At 46.9% G+C, this 16298-nt stretch overlaps 1 protein-coding gene across 1 annotated transcript; it reads right to left on the bottom strand.

Annotated features, from left to right (window-relative positions):
- Window positions 1-1585: 1585 nt before the first annotated feature.
- LOC124651797 (cyclin-D3-2-like) lies at window positions 1586-2900 on the bottom strand. Its single transcript, XM_047190831.1, has 3 exons — window positions 2246-2900; window positions 2007-2125; window positions 1586-1885 (listed from the first exon to the last, which is right to left on the bottom strand). The coding sequence occupies exons 1-3, from the start codon at window positions 2898-2900 to the stop codon at window positions 1586-1588; spliced, it is 1074 nt and encodes a 357-aa protein (XP_047046787.1).
- Between the last annotated feature and the right edge of the window lie 13398 nt (window positions 2901-16298).

The following is a 16298-nucleotide window of genomic DNA, read 5'->3' as shown; positions in this document are numbered from 1 at the left end:
ATTTGCTTAATTTAAGACCATGTCCATCCATCACTCTACGATCATCAGCTGATAATTTAGCATGGCTTGCTGCGTGCGGTGATAATAAGACCATCCAACGTAATCATTGTGAGCTCCAAACGCATCCAAGCCCCTTTGGATTGTGATGAGATCTCCTCCATTATTTTCCCTCCATTCATCCAACATATGCTTCTTTGCCTTCAAAGGTTCGTCTCTCCCACTCTCTTCTGGTGGAACTGGTACTTGCAGCCAGTGTGTATCGTCCCGATTGTCTTTACGTGGCAAGCTCGGGAGCTTCCCCGTCCTTTTACTTTTGCTTCTCTTATTTGTTTTTACTTGCAGAATTTTCTACACTTTTTCTTTTCTGTAAATGCTTTCTAGGGGGCCTTTTATTGTGTGCATGAAAGAGCGAATATGTCTACACCAAAAGAAGAGTAAATCAGAAAAAATATACGCATATGTCTCGTCCTTTCTTCTTTTGTTAACAGTGACCTTTTTCTTGTGGAGGCATGCAGCAGGCAGAGGTCCACCATGGAATTAGAATGAGTAAAAGTCAAATCCGCATTGCACCATGCCAACAAGGCTGGTGAGTCATCTTATCATCCTTTTCTTTTCATGCCTTGCTACTTTTCCCTTGGTTGCATTTTCATGTTGATACTATATGATTCTTATCATGGCTTTTACTGACTATATTCGTGTAAATTTTGCTCATTTACTTCTGCAGAAGAGTGCATGTATGGTAGAAATGTGAGCAAATCACGAGTTCCCAATCAATTTGATCCACATTGAAACACTTCCCCCGTGCTTTCTTCCCATCTCATTAACCATTGCACATGAACACGACATCCAATCAGTTTTAATGCCAACGAGTAGCCACACAATCAAGGGTTTGTCATCAGAAGAGAGAATCAGTACTGAGGGTTTATGCACCCCCTACTACTAATCTGCTGGTGTCAATTAGGTACTCCAGTTTAGATGCAGAAGAGTACATGTGGGGCATGAATGTATGAGCAAATCACGAATTATGATCCACACGAAACATTTACCTGTTGCTCTCGTCTCACCTCGTTAACAAGGCACGTGAGAACAGACATTCCCATGACCCAGTTTTAATGCCAACGAGGTAAGCCACACAATCAAGGGTTCATCATCAGAAGAGATCGGGAGTACGGAGGGTTTATGCACATTTATTTAGATAAAATGAGAAGCCAACACGGTGACATCGATGTAGATAGATATAGTAGTAGAGCTCATTGGAAGTGGAGAATTGCATTCATGGCGCCATTGCAGAGAGGGAGTAAGCAAGCAAAGCTGGAGATGGAGCAAACTTCCCCTGTCGCTCCTCTGTTGTTGCAGCTCGTCAATGGCGGCTTAATCTCCCAACCTCCTCCCCCTAACAAGAACCGTCTTTTCCAACCGCATTGCAATAAGCAAGCAAAATTACAGCTTTTTCGTTCCTTCGCCTCCCTGTCTGGCTTCTCATTAACGGCTTCAGCAGATCGCCGGGTTGGTGGTTGTTCTGCGGCGAGCGATCGGGCCATATAGGTAGGTAGCTAGCTTGGCCGGCGCCGCCGGTCCGTGCCGTCTAGGGCCAGGCGTCGCGGCTCTCCTCGTCGGGTGGAATCATCGCCATGGCGGTAGCGCGCTTGAGCGGCCGGGCGGCGGGATCCGGGGACGACGACACGGAGACGCACCCTGGCCACGCGGTGGTGACCGCGTCCGCGCTGCTGGTGGAGCTCTCGCGGCTGAAGTAGGCCGCCGAGCCGATGACGCCGATCGGGCTGAGCGGCGGCGAGTGCAGCCCCGCCGGCGCGCGCTTGCGCTTATTGTCGAGCACGAAGCCCGCCTCCCCGGTGAGGATCTTGGCGCATTCCGCCACCTCGTCCTGCGTGCGGCATTGTCAGTCAGTTGAGCGCAAGGACGGCATGGGCACGACGACAAGACAGGAAATAAGTGCGGCAGGCAACCGCTAGCTAGTGAGGAGAATGCCGGAGCCGGGAGCTGACCTCGGGGGCGTTGATGAGCGCCAGGAGGTCGGCGTCGCCGTCGCCGGTGCCGAAGGCGGCCGTGACGCACAATGCCGCGGCCGCCCACGCCGAGGGGCGGTGCCGAGGCCACCTCCAGTCTGCGACGGCACGCGCAGAGTCAGAGTCAGGATACGAGTAACGACAGTAGCATAAAGATCGAGTCTTGTGAGAAGAATAATGCAGTGCGGGGACGCGGGGGGGAAGAGGCGAGAGCCGACCTGTCATCGCGGCGAGCAGGAGGGCCTCGCAGTGGCGCAGGCGGGCGGCGGCGAGGACGGGGTGGAGGAAGGAGAATGGCGTGACGGGGTGCATGCGCCACGCGAGCTCGTTGAGCACGATGGCCTCCATCCGGTACATGGTGTCGGAGTCGAACACGTAGGCGGCGGCGCCGGCGTCGGGGTCGGGCCCGGCGGCGAGGAGCTGGAGGTCGAGGAGCAGCGGCACGCGCGTCTCCTCGACCTTGGCGGCGAGCGCGACGCAGGCGACGGCGGCGAGGCGCGCCTTCCAGGGCTGGTCCCCGAGCCGCATCGCGCCGCCGCCGGCGCCGCCCGCGCCCAGGAAGCAGCGGTCGAGGTAGGCGGTGGCGAGCGCGGCGGTGAGGGCGGAGAAGCCGAGCCTGGCGGCGGCGCGCGTGGCCCAGCCGACCGCCGCCTCCCGGCCGGCATTGCCGCCGTACCGCTCGCCGTGGTCCGGCAGCGGCTCCTCCTTGCGCCTGTACGCCTCGAACAGCGCCGGCAGCTCGTCGTCGAGCGCCGGCTGCTGCTGCGCCGGCGGCTCTGGCCAGTCGTCGTCCTGGGCCGGTTCTTGGAACAGGTCGTCGAGGCGCTCCTCGGAGCAGAAGAGCGAGTCGGCGAAGAGGGCGGCGAACGCCATGGCTGGTAGTGGGGTACGGTGACTCAGTGAGTGTGGTTTGGGTGTGAGGTCTGCTCAGGGCGCGGCGGGAATGGTGGAAGAGGAGAGCTTCTCCCCTTCCATGGCGTGGCGTGGCGAGGTAGCAAGGTGCTGGCTTTAAGTGCGGGCTAGGCTGGTTGGCTGCTTTGGCCTCGAGCAGTGGGAGGCGTGGAGTGATGAGGGAAGAAGGAGAAATGGGAGGAGAGGTTTTATTGGGGTTCGGGAGCGGGAGGAAGACGAAGAGAGAGAGAGAAAGGCAGCTTCTTTATTGCTGAGGCTCGGCTCTGTGCTGTGCTACGGCTCGGTAGTGTGCGTGCAGCGTGCAGGCAGAGAGAGGGAAGAAGGGTTTTGATATTTAGCGGGAGGTTTCCTTCCCTCGCAGGGGCGTTCAACTTTTTGGGGTACTGCGGCCGCTAGCGCCTAGCGGGCAGTGCTGTCTTTTCTCACCTTCGCTCGTGATGGACCTTGCCTCCTCTCATGGATGCTTGCAGCCATACCAGCTTTCTGGCTCAAAATTAATACTCCACTCCAAATGAAACCCAATTTCAGTGCCATATTCCAAACCAAAGGGTTTTTATTTTCCAATGAAAGATAAAATGGACCAATGTAAACTACAACACTCCGAGTATCTGGCCCATATCCTCCTCCTCTAACCTAGCCGCCGCCTCCTCCTCTCCCGCCCCCCTCCCGGGCGGCGGCGGAGGATCTACCCGCCCCACTCCGAACAGCCGCCCCCGGATCGCCGCACCTCAGCCGCCACTGCTGCTGGCCTCGGCCCCGGCCCCGGCCTCAGCCACGACGGCGGTGGCGGCGCCCCTTCCATCGAACGACGATGGGGAGGAGAGGGTTTCCACGGTGGCGCTCCATGGGAGGTGATGAAGCGCCGGTGGAGGAAGCCGGGCGGCACAGCTACTTGGCCAGGGCCTGATGCTCTCCGTCGGTAGCCATGGAGGATTCGGTGGAGCGGTGGTGGCCTCCGCCCCGGTGACGGTTCAACGGTGGTACACATGATCCGCGCCGTCGTCTTTTTCCCTGGTGATCCGGTAGGAGGGACTGGCGGTGTGGGGGCTACTGCTCTTGCTTTGTTTTTGGTGGCGGTCCTCGGATTTCTCGCAAGCAAAGATGAAGATCTACCATCAGTTTGCTTTGATCTGGCTGGAGAGATGAGTTCCGGAAAGCTCCGCTAGCGAATGGAACAGTGCATATTTTGCCTGCAGTTTGCTGGATCGGGTGGTATTCGGTCGCGCGCACCCATGTTTTTATTCCGACCGTTTGGTTCCGGAGGGAGCGCCGCGAAGCTATATTTTGTGTTGACATCTGGTAACTTTTTGGTCCATGGTGAAGTCAGAAGAAGGAATATCATGAAGGCCTGATTGGTGGACTGACTAAAGGAGGTTCGAGTCAACGTGATGCTGAGGGATCTGCTTGGCGTTCCGGGCTTGTAGCAGTGGTATGCATGTGGGGGCGGCAGCACAGGGGAAGTTCGGAGTCTTACCTCTCGGGGTGAAAACCCAAGGTGCGGGCTTAGCTGGTTGTGCCCGGCAATGTTCTTGTTGGAGGCATTGTTTTGAGAGTGGGGACTATCTTCAGGGAGAAATCATAAGACCTTTGGTCGGGCGACGACGGCGCTGGTGCACTGTTTCCTTTTTGGAGGCGTCGCTTTTGGAGAGTCTGTACTTCAGGTGTTGTCACGGTGGTGGTTGTATTGCTGTTGCTAGGTCTAGAAAGCTGTAGCGGGACTTTTGTTTCTTAGTTTTCTTTTCTCTTTTTTGGTTGTGTGCATCCGTACTGCCATTAGGGTGGAACGTTGTTGCAGAGGCTAGGTGTAATTGGTATCTTTTGATATTAATATATTCCCTTTATCGATAAAAATATAAACTACAACAGCTTACTCCAAACCAAAGATTGAGTGAACCCATAAACCAAGGTCCACTGTTGCCTAAGGATTATAACCTTTGCCGTGCCCTCTAGATCCATACAGGATTGGGACGTCCGTGAGATCCTCACAACCGTTACTTTGCTAATTTAAAACTTGAAAGACACCATTACCTTTTGTATGTTTAATTCGTGCAGTGCATAGATAACTAAAATTGTGACAATCCAGTTCGGCAGAAAACGTTGCTTTACCTTCTCGACCCTACGGTGCAATACCCCATACTTCCACATTGAGATGTTCTACATCGATCTGCGCTTCGGGGTTACCGGTATAGATATAACCGAGGAACCCAAAGATGAAATATATCCTGATGTTCACTTACACCAAGTAAGGTAATCAACGTTGGAGAGGTGTGGGTTACCATGAAGGACCACCGAACGGTACGAGAGCTCACCTTCTTCTCCGAGCCCCTCATGAAGAACCCTTCTTATGGATAGTTTTTCCTTCACTCCGGCGATGGCAAGCTCCAAAACCAACCCAACCCATACCTCTTCACTTCCACGAAGAGGTCACCGCAAGACCAACCGACAAGCCAACTAGGAGGTCACCCTCCAAGAGTAACAAGATCACATTATCTCACTCATACAAATCGTAATTGAGAGCTTAACTGTTACGCAAGCATGCAAAGCAATAACACCAGCGGTGCTTAAATTCTTCCCTCTAAAATCCCACCAAAGCAACAAGTTCGAGGGAGAAATTAGAGAGAAAGAACAATGGTCGAGGTCAACCAGTGACTCCAAGATCAAGATCCCATGGGTTCTCCTTACTCGGAGGAGGAATTGATTGGTGGGATTGTAGATCTAGATATTCTCTTTAAAGCCCTTAGATAGATGTAACAGTCATAGGAGGGATGGGAGGGGAAAATGGCGGTAAGAAAACATTCTCAATAACCATAGGTAAATGTTGGTAAGGAAGCACCCTTTTAGAGGAAAAATCCAAATATGACCGTTGGGGGCAAAACTAGGTCTATCGGTCTCCCGTCGATCCCACAATCGGTCAGAGCGACCACTCCATTCAATTGAGACATGAACCAAAGCCCGACCGAATGTGCTACTATTATTTTGATCCGTAGGGTCGGTCCTAGCATCCGCCAGTTAACAACATTGGTTGACTGGGCCCAAAAACGATAGAAAACTACTCTTACAAAAAACCGCAATAAATCTAGCATTCTGACTCTAATTTCGATGAGCTTAGGCATGTTTTGAAGATAACAGAGTGATCTTCATGCAAATAAAATTAGGAGATAAAATACCAAGATCGGGAAGGTGTGAAATCTCCCAAAATGAAGAGCCGATAAAACCTCCAGACTTGAAACCCTATAGAACATGCATACAGATTCCTTTTTCGATGAACATAGACTTGTTGAAAGATAGAAACAAGCTCAACAAACTCACGGAGAGAGACACCAATAAGAAGAAAATAGGGATATGCAATGTAAGAAATTGATTGAGCTCCTTATGAAGGTGTGATTAAGTTACTCAACTGAAATCCCCTATTGATAGTGTGTCTATCTATGCTATAATTTGGTCCCCCAACATACACCTTGAGACCGGTAAAAGGAAAACCTAGCAAGGCCATATCACTTCCTTGCGCATCCCGCATGATCTTGATGGTGATGCTTCATGCTTCATTGAAGCCAGAACGCTTCACTTGATCATTATTGCTTCACTCAAAATTTTCCACCCCATACACCACTATGGTATAGATTCATTGAAGCACATATTCACATGTCCATTATCACCAAATGGACAACAATATCCAAGAACATGATCTTCTCGATATGCTTATCTTGAACTTGCACTTCTCAACCTTGATGATCATCAACACTTGATGACATCCTCTCATGGGCTCTATAGGAGCTGCCTTTTAATGCATATCCATGAAAAGATACCTAGCTCATATAGACAACACAGAGACACGCAAATAATAGGTTATTTCACAAAGCACAATTGAGAATCTTACCGTACCACCACGAGATCACTTGATATCATGTGGTACATTCTTTATGTTTCATGTGTTGACCAACTTGAATTCAATCTTCGCGTATCATGTTTGTCAACCTTGTATCTTCTAATCTTGATGGCGATAATCACTTCATGTCATCCTCTAATGGGATATTGGGATGTATGAAATCCTCCTATTGATGCAAGCACATGGAAATATGTACATTGTATCTTCTCATGCTCTATCAAAATATCTTGAGGTGTATAAAGAATTCTCCATTTGATTGCATGGTCCAAGTCTTGGTCAACCATGGCTTAACTAATGAGACATTATCACTTTGACAAAGAGTCGTGAATTGAATTTTAATCTTGTAAACAAACTCTCACGATCTTGATGCTCCATGGCTTAACACAAGCTCCATATTCATTTCTTCATCTCGATCATATCATATTCATGTTTTCAAATACATGATCTGGATGCAAATACTCAATGTATATACATGTATATTTGTGGCATACACACTTGAATAAACACACATGGTCTTCAAACAATACCTATGAAATATTCTTTTATATAAAACTTATCGAAAACATTAGTCCATATGGATTATCATTAATTACCATAACCCACTTAAGAGCATTATACCCTTGCAACATCCTCTTTCATCATTTGGTGGATAATGAATTCATCGCTATCCCTATTCTATGAATCAAACAAAAGTTAATCAATTTCTACCACTTGATAAAATGTCATTTCAAAAACCTAAGTTCGAAAAATGCCACTCCAACTTTTTCCTACATTTATTTATACCAATTTTCTGTCACTTAAGAAAATAACGGTTCAAATATATGTGTTCATGGTATATTTAAGTATTGGCCATACTATACTTTGCCAAAACTTCGGTGCCAATTTTGAGTTTCCTGAACTCCAAAAAAATATATTCAAATTTAGGCCAGAATTTTGAAATGCTATAGACTAAAAACATTATAGCAAAATAAATCTTAATAATATGGATGTACTGTTTAAAAGTAGGAAAACTCTACATGACAATTGTCTGATCCTACAATCAGTCTGTTCGGTCGCTGCTCCATCAGTCAGGTCGTGTTCGCTCGCGACGCTGCTTTTCTCGCGTGCGGATTGGCGCATTCGCAGCCCATCCTCGTGTGAACCTCCTTTTCTCTTTCCTTTCCGGTACTCCATAAGATGGTGAGATCTCCGCCCTCGAGGATAATCATGGCGCTTTGAAAAACCTCCACGTGGACCACACCACCTTTATTTTGCTCGAGTCCCGTGTCCACTTCATCCCCCTCCCGCTATACATTCAGTGCTCTATGTAGCCCTATCAACCGCCTTGTTGGGGGCCATTGTTGTCGTAGCTAGATGCTCCACCGAGTTCTATCTAGTTGTTGAGCATGTTCGTGCCTTCGTGCAGGTCCTCCCCAACAAAGGAATCTAGTGAAGGCGTCCTGAATCGAGTGAATCAACACAACCCCGTCTCACTCGGATCGCCCGTCGATTGAAGAAGGAGGACGACCTCACCATGGCAGGACTCATCGTCCCCGCATGTAACCATACTTGAAGAATACCCTTCACCATGGTTTGAGAACATGAACTCACCATGGCAAAACTCTCTCGTGACAATGACTCCATGGTCATTCACGATCATTTTTGGCGGAGGGGTGTCCGTGTTACATCCGGTGTTGCGATTTTATATGTGTGCAACATTTTTTGTTTTTTAACCATGCTACAAAGATTCATGCGTGTGGTAGAGTGATTTTTTCTCTAATGTTACATGTGTGTTCCTGTAATGGTGGATGCGTTAGACAATATGTTAGATCGATTTGTTTTTGTGCAGACTACGACATGGTTCTTTGATTTTGTTACAAACAAATGGACATTTTGTTACATACACCATTTGGTTTTGCTACATGAGCATGCTCGGAATGTTGCGAAGTTGTTTGCTACACGTTATAGCGCATTCTTAGAAAAATGATGCAGAACGATGTCGCATTTCTAAAAATTCTACATACATAGTACAAATGTTACATTTAGGATTTTTTGTGCAGCATTGCCAGGATTTTTTTACGGCATAATCGGCTCTAGCTACAGTCGTCTGATAGCTAGCTTTCGCTTTAAAAAGACAAGTATAGGCAAATATGGACCCTTAAAGAGAAATTAGAAGAACGTAGAACTTCTAGTACAGTAGACGGAGAAAACCATTGAGGACATGGAATAAACAATTCACTTGGAGTCCTCCGATGTGGCGCTCTCCTCTAGCAGTCTAGCGGCGCTGGGCGTCGGCTGCAGCCACGTCTCCCGCAGAGCCTGCATCCAGCACCGACCACCTCCAAAAACGCTTGTTTCTAGCCTTGCTCGTCTCCCGCCATGCTCTCGTTCAACTTGAGCTCAAGCAGACGTCGTACCACCCTGCGCGTGGTGAGGTTTATTGCTCGATCAGTCGTTCCTTCCCACTTACGTGACCCCACTTCTAAAAAACAAGTGGGGTCCAAATGAGTAGGGCCTTATTTTTTGTTGACGAATGGCCCAAGTAGTAAAATGTTATATACTTCAAAGCATAAAAAGCATAAAATGCTAGACCACCGCGTAGTTCAATGTGGGGGTCTCCTCCCACAACGATAAATGGATAGGGATAGCCGCATACCTAGTCGAAAAACCAAGTGGAGGCCAAGTGAGTGGGGACCTTGTCTTTTGGTTGACGGGAGCCAACCTAATAAAATTTAGGGCTTTAATAAAGTACAAAATACATGAATTTGACTGAGGGCCTAGGCTTCAAGTTGTGACTTATACCAATGTAATATGTGTAGAACAAATAACAAAATAATATATAATACTCTAGAAATGATCTTAAGACATTTGGTTTTCTAATATGAAAAATTAATGTGATATCCGCAGTCTAAGTTGTAAAACTTCGACTTAAGGTTTTTCCAAAACATCACTTATTTACAGAAAATGGTGCTTCGCTTCTAAACTGGTGTAAACAGTCCTAGAAAGCTCGGTTTCATTACGTTGGTACTCCTATGTAATTGACAAGTTACAAGAAACATAGATAGAGTACATCATACATTTGACCTGCAGAGTTACAACTGATTTGATCAGAGGAGATGGGGAGGGAGAGGCATTTGTGACGCTGCGAGTCAGGACATGGGTCAAGGCGTCAAAGCTGAGGCCGTTGAAGCGCACGCAGGTCGAAACCTAACACATTTCTATTCCAGCTGCGTGCCTAGACTGTCAATTGCATCGTGCTTCTGCCATGCCCATGTCAGCTCTTTGCTGGTCAAAGAAGCTAGTACAGAGAGTGCCCCGAAAACAACTGAGTTGAATTTAAATGGTTGATCAGGATGACATATTTTCCTATGGCGATTTGTGTATACTGTATGTTTTTTTATCATCAGTTCTTTAAGTGTACAGTCCACCTGTTCCGAAAGAACTGTATTATTGACACATCTGATACTCTGGAATAAGTAACACACGTCAAAAGCTAATCGGAACTAAATCGAAATATAACGGCCAAACAATGTACTCACCGAATTTGTGAGTATGGCACACACATGTATTTTTGTTGGCGCTCAAGTCATGGCTTAGAGCATCTCCAGTCGCGTCCCCCAAACCGTCCCCCAAAGCGATTTGGGGCGCGCCGGACAAAAAAAGCGTTCCAGCCGCGTCCCCCAAAGCCCTTTTTTGTCCGGCGCGCCCCGATACGGTGTCCGGCGTCCCGAGCCCGTCCCCGTCCCACGGGGACGCTCCGGGGACGCCGGACACAACGCAAGCGAGGCGGGCTCCCACATGTCGGCGACTATTTGCATAAACCGTTGGTTCGCGCCTCTTTTCTCGTCGCTCCTTCCTTCCCGCGCCTCCCACCCCACCGCCGCCGCTGGATTTCCCGGCCGTTTGGGCGTCTGATCCGTGCTGCGAGTCAGCACCGTTGTCGCGGCCGGGGCTCCCGCCGGTCGTGCCGCCGCCGCCGCGTCGCCGGCGCCTCCCGAACGCGCCGTCAAATCCGCCCCACCTCCGCGCACGGAAGGTGCTCGACGACTTGCCGAGTAGGCGCGATTGGTCGCTGTTTGTTGCGTCGTCCGCCTCGGCGCAATTTTAACCATTGATTTTGCTTTAGCCATGGACAGCGACGATGAGATGGTTGCCCTGCTGCTGGAGGACGAGCAAGCGTTCGACGACGACCTGCGGGAGCATTTGCTGATCATCGCGTCCCTCCAGGACATGCTTGACATATTTGATTACTTGTTTTATTGTTTATTGTAATTTAATTTGAAAACAATCCTCGAAAACATTTTTTTCATATGCTACATTTGATATAAATGGTTTATGTGTTAAAAAAATTATTTTAAATGTTTGGGGGCGGCGTTTGGGGGACGCGGCTGGGGACGACGTCCCCCAAACGCGGCACGAACAAAACACGTCCCCCAAACGCTCAATCCGGCGCGGTTTGGGGGACGGTTTGGGGGACGCGACTGGAGATGCTCTTAGACCCCTAAAAACTAGGTGGGATATGTGACATGAGTTCAACATCAAAGAGAATGAAACCAGATTCTAAGATAGTTTTGGTTGGGTGTCAAGTAATAGTTGAGATCTCTCAAATGGATAGAGCATCTCCAGCCGTGTCCCCCAAAGGGATTTGGGGCGCGCCGGACAAAAAATGTGTTCCAGCCGCGTCCCTCAAAGCCCATTTTTGTCCGGCGCGGCCCGATACGGTGTCCGGCGCCCCGAGCCCGTCCCCGTCCCACAGGGGACGCTCCGGGCACGCCGGACACAACGAAAAGCGAAGCGAACCGACGCGAGCCCGACGCGTCAGCGGCTCGGAAGCTCAGCCGCCGCCTACGTAGCGACGGTGCAGTTGTCGGAAAGCGGAACCGTCGCATTGGCAACCGCGTCGACGACGCGGCAACCGCCGGAATGGAGTCGGGACTCCTCGGAAGAGCAACCGCTGGTCTTTTCGACTTCTGCGCCGCCGTTCATCCGCGCTCAATAAGACACGTACGCGGCGCTTTTGGATCTTCACCGGCCGCATCCGACACCTCCAGCGACGATGAGCTACATCTCTGAGCTCCCGTCCGACACCTCCAGCGAGGGAAAGCCTGCTAGATGGCGCCATTGGTAGGAGAAAGCTCCGACGCCCAGCAGCGACGACGATTCCCTCCCACCACTTGACAGCACGGAGGAATGGATGGGCGTGGAGGAGGACGCGGAGGACGTGGCCCGTGCGAAGGCGGAGGCGGAGGCGGACGCGAAGGCCAATACCGCCAAGGCCAAGGCCAAGGCGCTGCCGGCGAGCACCGACGACAACGAGGAGGACTCCGACGCGTCGGCCGACACCGCCTCTTCGGAAGAGGTGACGAGCAGGAAGCGCCACCGTGACGACGACGACGAGGCGGGGCCATCATCGAAGAAGAAGAAGTAGTAGTTTAAAATAATTTATATGTAATTTAATTATGTTTTTTCGAAGTTTTATATGTATTTTATTTATGTTGAACCGATTTGAATATTAGTAAAGAGTTTTATTCTATCTATTTAAATTATTTTAAATATTTGGGGGGCGGCGTTTGGGGGACGCGACTGGAGAGCGACGTCCCCCAAAGGTGGCACGAACAAAACACGTCCCCCAAACGCTCAATCCGGCGCGGTTTGGGGGACGCTTTGGGGGACGCGGCTGGAGATGCTCTAAGCTTTATCAAACGCGGGAAACTCAACGAGGGTTGGAGCTTAGCGGGGGCAAAACCTGGCTATGGTTCGCCTAGCTTATAAACTTGGTAAATTTAGCACACTAATAAGCTATTTTAGTGTCCTTTTCCTATTGGTTTGCCCATATTTTCTTGGCATGCACTGCCACTGAACTCAATACAAATAGTATGCTTACCAACTCACATTTTACTAGGTTGGATCTAAACTTGGTAACAAAATTGTTGATTTATGGCACAACTACTCATCAACCTTTAGTAACAACGTCATATGAGCAAACAAACAATCTAGATCTAACGACAATGTGGATTTTGGATTGTAGCGCGACTGGTTATATAACATTCGATTCATGCATCGATGAACCTCTCATGCCATAGACACCCCCGTGCAGTAACGCACACATCTATATGTTTATGGTTGATAAAAAAAATTCGATGGTTCCATATACTTGAAGTTTGTGAAGACCATATACTATAACTTATCAAACATGAACAATGAAGAAATAATTAAATAATTTTACCTCAACGATGAAAATTCAATTGGAATGACGATACTTTGGTACTAGATATAGTGGACATAAATGAAAGAAACTTTGACTTGGGTACTTAGATGCGCAATCAAACATATCAATCTTGTAAGAAACTGGCCACCAAAAGGATAAAAAAATAGTGATCAATTTTCTAAATCCACTTCCTCAGTCCCATAATATAACATGTTATGATAACTGATATACTTCTATATCGGTTGTAATGATATTTTATTTAATGGGATCGAGATAAATGCTATACTTCTATATCTTAGGTCCTAATTAGCTTCATATTTATGTAGTGAATCTGCAACAAGGCAAGAGATACAATATACAGAATTATCAATTATAATCAAACTCTCCATATTGTTTATTTAATCGTTTGGGAATGAGTATCTTTAAGTCAAGTGTCCAAACAACATTGCAACCAATTCAACTATTTATTATCCAATTACTTCAAAAATATTTGTCATCCAATTAATCACAAATCAACGAACGAAACAATTAAGGATAATAGCAAAGTGGCTATAATAAGGACTTAAAGAACAATATAAAAAAACTAAGTTGATGGTAAACAATTAGGAAGAATACCTAGACCGGGTCACAATACTAAGTTGCTACAGATTTCCGTGGCGCTAAGATGTCCAATCCCAGTTTTAATACAATATATTTTATAGTTCATTAGTAAAGATTATGTATGCCATAGTTAGCAATAAACAGTTTGTGTGTGATGGACTTATTTGAAATAGATTATCTGTGCTGAATTTATTTAAATTAAATTATTTCTGCTCCATTACGTATAGATCAGATTATATGTGCAAAACAACTAATTGTTGTAGACTAATTTTAGTGCCCTCAATAATCAAATTTTATATCTTGTGGATATTATGTTGCTCAATACATGGCTAGATTGGCACTGTCCTTGAAGCCAAACTGCAGTACATGCCTACAAACAATAAATTAATCATTCCACACTCATTAAATATGTGATAATCTTTTAACCCTACATGCCATAAATTTGATCCTAATGATATACAGGCACAAACGATATTAGGAGTGGATTGTGCTCCTAATCCCCGAGAGACCATAGCGAAAGTTAAGAACCAAATTGTCGCATTCTTGTCAAGAAGGTCTCCCTGAAAGAGACGAATTCTACCATAGGACCAAGTCGTAGAAGTTTTTTTGTTGGTTGGCCTCGTATATACACCTTCTTGTTGTATGATGTGATTAAATATTGTTTGCTAGTTCAAATCGTTGTTTGCTTGTTCAAACTGTTGTCTCCTTCATATATATTGTCTGCTTGTGATATGATGTTATCATGTGACAAACGTTCAGATGTTTGTTATGGTATGATTGGGTAAATCTTATCTATGTGTGTATGCTTATATGATGCTCCAGGGATTTAAATTTGCATCGATTAGCTTCATCTCTTTCTAATGCATTTCCACACCACTAAGAGTAATTAAGTGTATGCAATAATATGAACACTCACATGGCTAGAAAAATATAAGCTTGTGCGATATCATCACTAAACGCAAACATTTAAGACTAAACTAACTGTGTGATCTACTAAAATACACACACGATTCATTTCTGCCATACCAAGAGGGGGCCCTCAAAAATCACAAACAATTCACTCCGAGCCATTATTTACGATGATGCGCACACAATTTTCTTAACCTTGTGTGGCAAGCCGACTCATCTTCCACCCCACGTAGCGACGATTTGCTAAATCTTGTGAGATGAGCCATTTTAACCGCGTGTGGTCGACTGCTATGAAGCTGAAAAATTGATATTTTACAAAAGTATAGATGGTAAAGCGGTGTCATGAACGAGCGAGTTCTGCCATTCCATTATCGTTTCGATATCCTTTTTGCGATCATTGCATTGTCTTACTTGCCATATGCCACACATTTTTACGCAATTATATTGGACGGTAAGAAACACGAAGATGATTAGATGAGCCGTTCGGTACATATGCAGTGCAGGAGAGAAAGCTTTTTCGTAAAGTCAATGGTTTAGACACTTGAGGACGTACCATGGCGGGAACCAAAAGCGGCGGGCATGCAGTGCCGGACTGCTTGTGCACTGCAATCACGCGGGCAGGTGAACTCGAGCTGAATTATTTGGTATGACGCAGACGCCAGGCACAAGGAAATGTTGGATTAGGTGACCAATATCATCTAATCTGTACTTGTACGAGGTTCATTTCACGGCTGCCCAACTATGTTGTGGATGATTGTGCTTACTTAATTAATGATCTAGGTTGAAAATTGGTTACAAAAAAATAGATGAATTAAACTAAATGAGCTCAATAATATAGAACAGAACAGGCAAAAACGGGTGGAGCAGGGGGATTATCATGACAAACGCGACATAAGAGGTAATCCCCCTGTCACATAATAGAAGATGTTATTAGGACTTTGCTTGTTTTGATTCGTAGGATAGAAAAAATATACGAATAAGAATCATGTAAGATCAGGATACCATGAGTAGTTTAATCCTATGAAAAGGTGAATTTCTTTCGATTGCGGTGAACGAATTTTTCATGAGGTTTAATCTCACTCTATTTTCGTATAAAATTTATACTAGTCAAGGAAAATAACATCTTATATTATGCGGCGGAGGGAGTATGAGTAAGTTCTTTAGTTGTTGCATGCATTGCACATACACATTTGAGTTAATTTGGATCTATTTTTCTTTGCAGTTATCTTCATTCCAGCTACACAACTACTGGGATGACCAAATCCGTCAGTGTAATGTAGGGTTGGCAATTTTTGGTAAGAGTATCTGCATCCATAAACCACAACGGCAAATTGGCTGGTGCCATCAACTTCCACGCTTCCATGGAAAAGGGCACCATCAAGCCACCAAGTTTCGAGTCCGTGAACAAAAAGAAGAGGGAACTAACATGACACCCAAATTTTGCAACGAGCTTGGCGAGTTTAAAGAGTCAACTCTGGCTTTAAACGAGCCAAAGCAGAGCTGATCCTTTTGCTTGTTAATTTTAACGAGATGATTAAGTTTGTGCTAAATCGCTATAAGGGCATGTACAACGCCGACCCTAATGAGAGGCGCTAGGAATTATTTCCCACCCGATTAGCAGTTGGGCCACCAAATCCCGGAGCTAAGCCGAGCGTCGACGCGGAAGTATGCGGCGGGCGCTTGGCCCATTTTCCCTTTTACGCGAAGCGGTTAGTGCTGGTAGCAAAGACGATTTAGCGCCAGGGGCGAAGCTCCCAGTAGGGCAAGGTAGGGCAGA

Source organism: Lolium rigidum, chromosome 5, assembly GCF_022539505.1.
Source record: "Lolium rigidum isolate FL_2022 chromosome 5, APGP_CSIRO_Lrig_0.1, whole genome shotgun sequence".
Taxonomy (NCBI): domain Eukaryota; kingdom Viridiplantae; phylum Streptophyta; class Magnoliopsida; order Poales; family Poaceae; genus Lolium; species Lolium rigidum.
Note: the sequence above shows the minus strand (reverse complement) of the source record. Positions and strands in the feature narration are given on the sequence as shown.

Bases quoted from the DNA above. Each gene is read 5' to 3' on its own strand.
- LOC124651797 (XM_047190831.1), bottom strand. From the start codon at position 2,900: ATGGCGTTCGCCGCCCTCTTCGCCGACTCGCTCTTCTGCTCCGAGGAG. The intron at 2,126-2,245 runs GTCGGCTCTCGC...GTGCCGTCGCAG, and splicing joins CCTGCTCGCCGCGATGACAG to ACTGGAGGTGGCCTCGGCAC. The intron at 1,886-2,006 runs GTCAGCTCCCGG...TGCCGCACGCAG, and splicing joins CGCTCATCAACGCCCCCGAG to GACGAGGTGGCGGAATGCGC.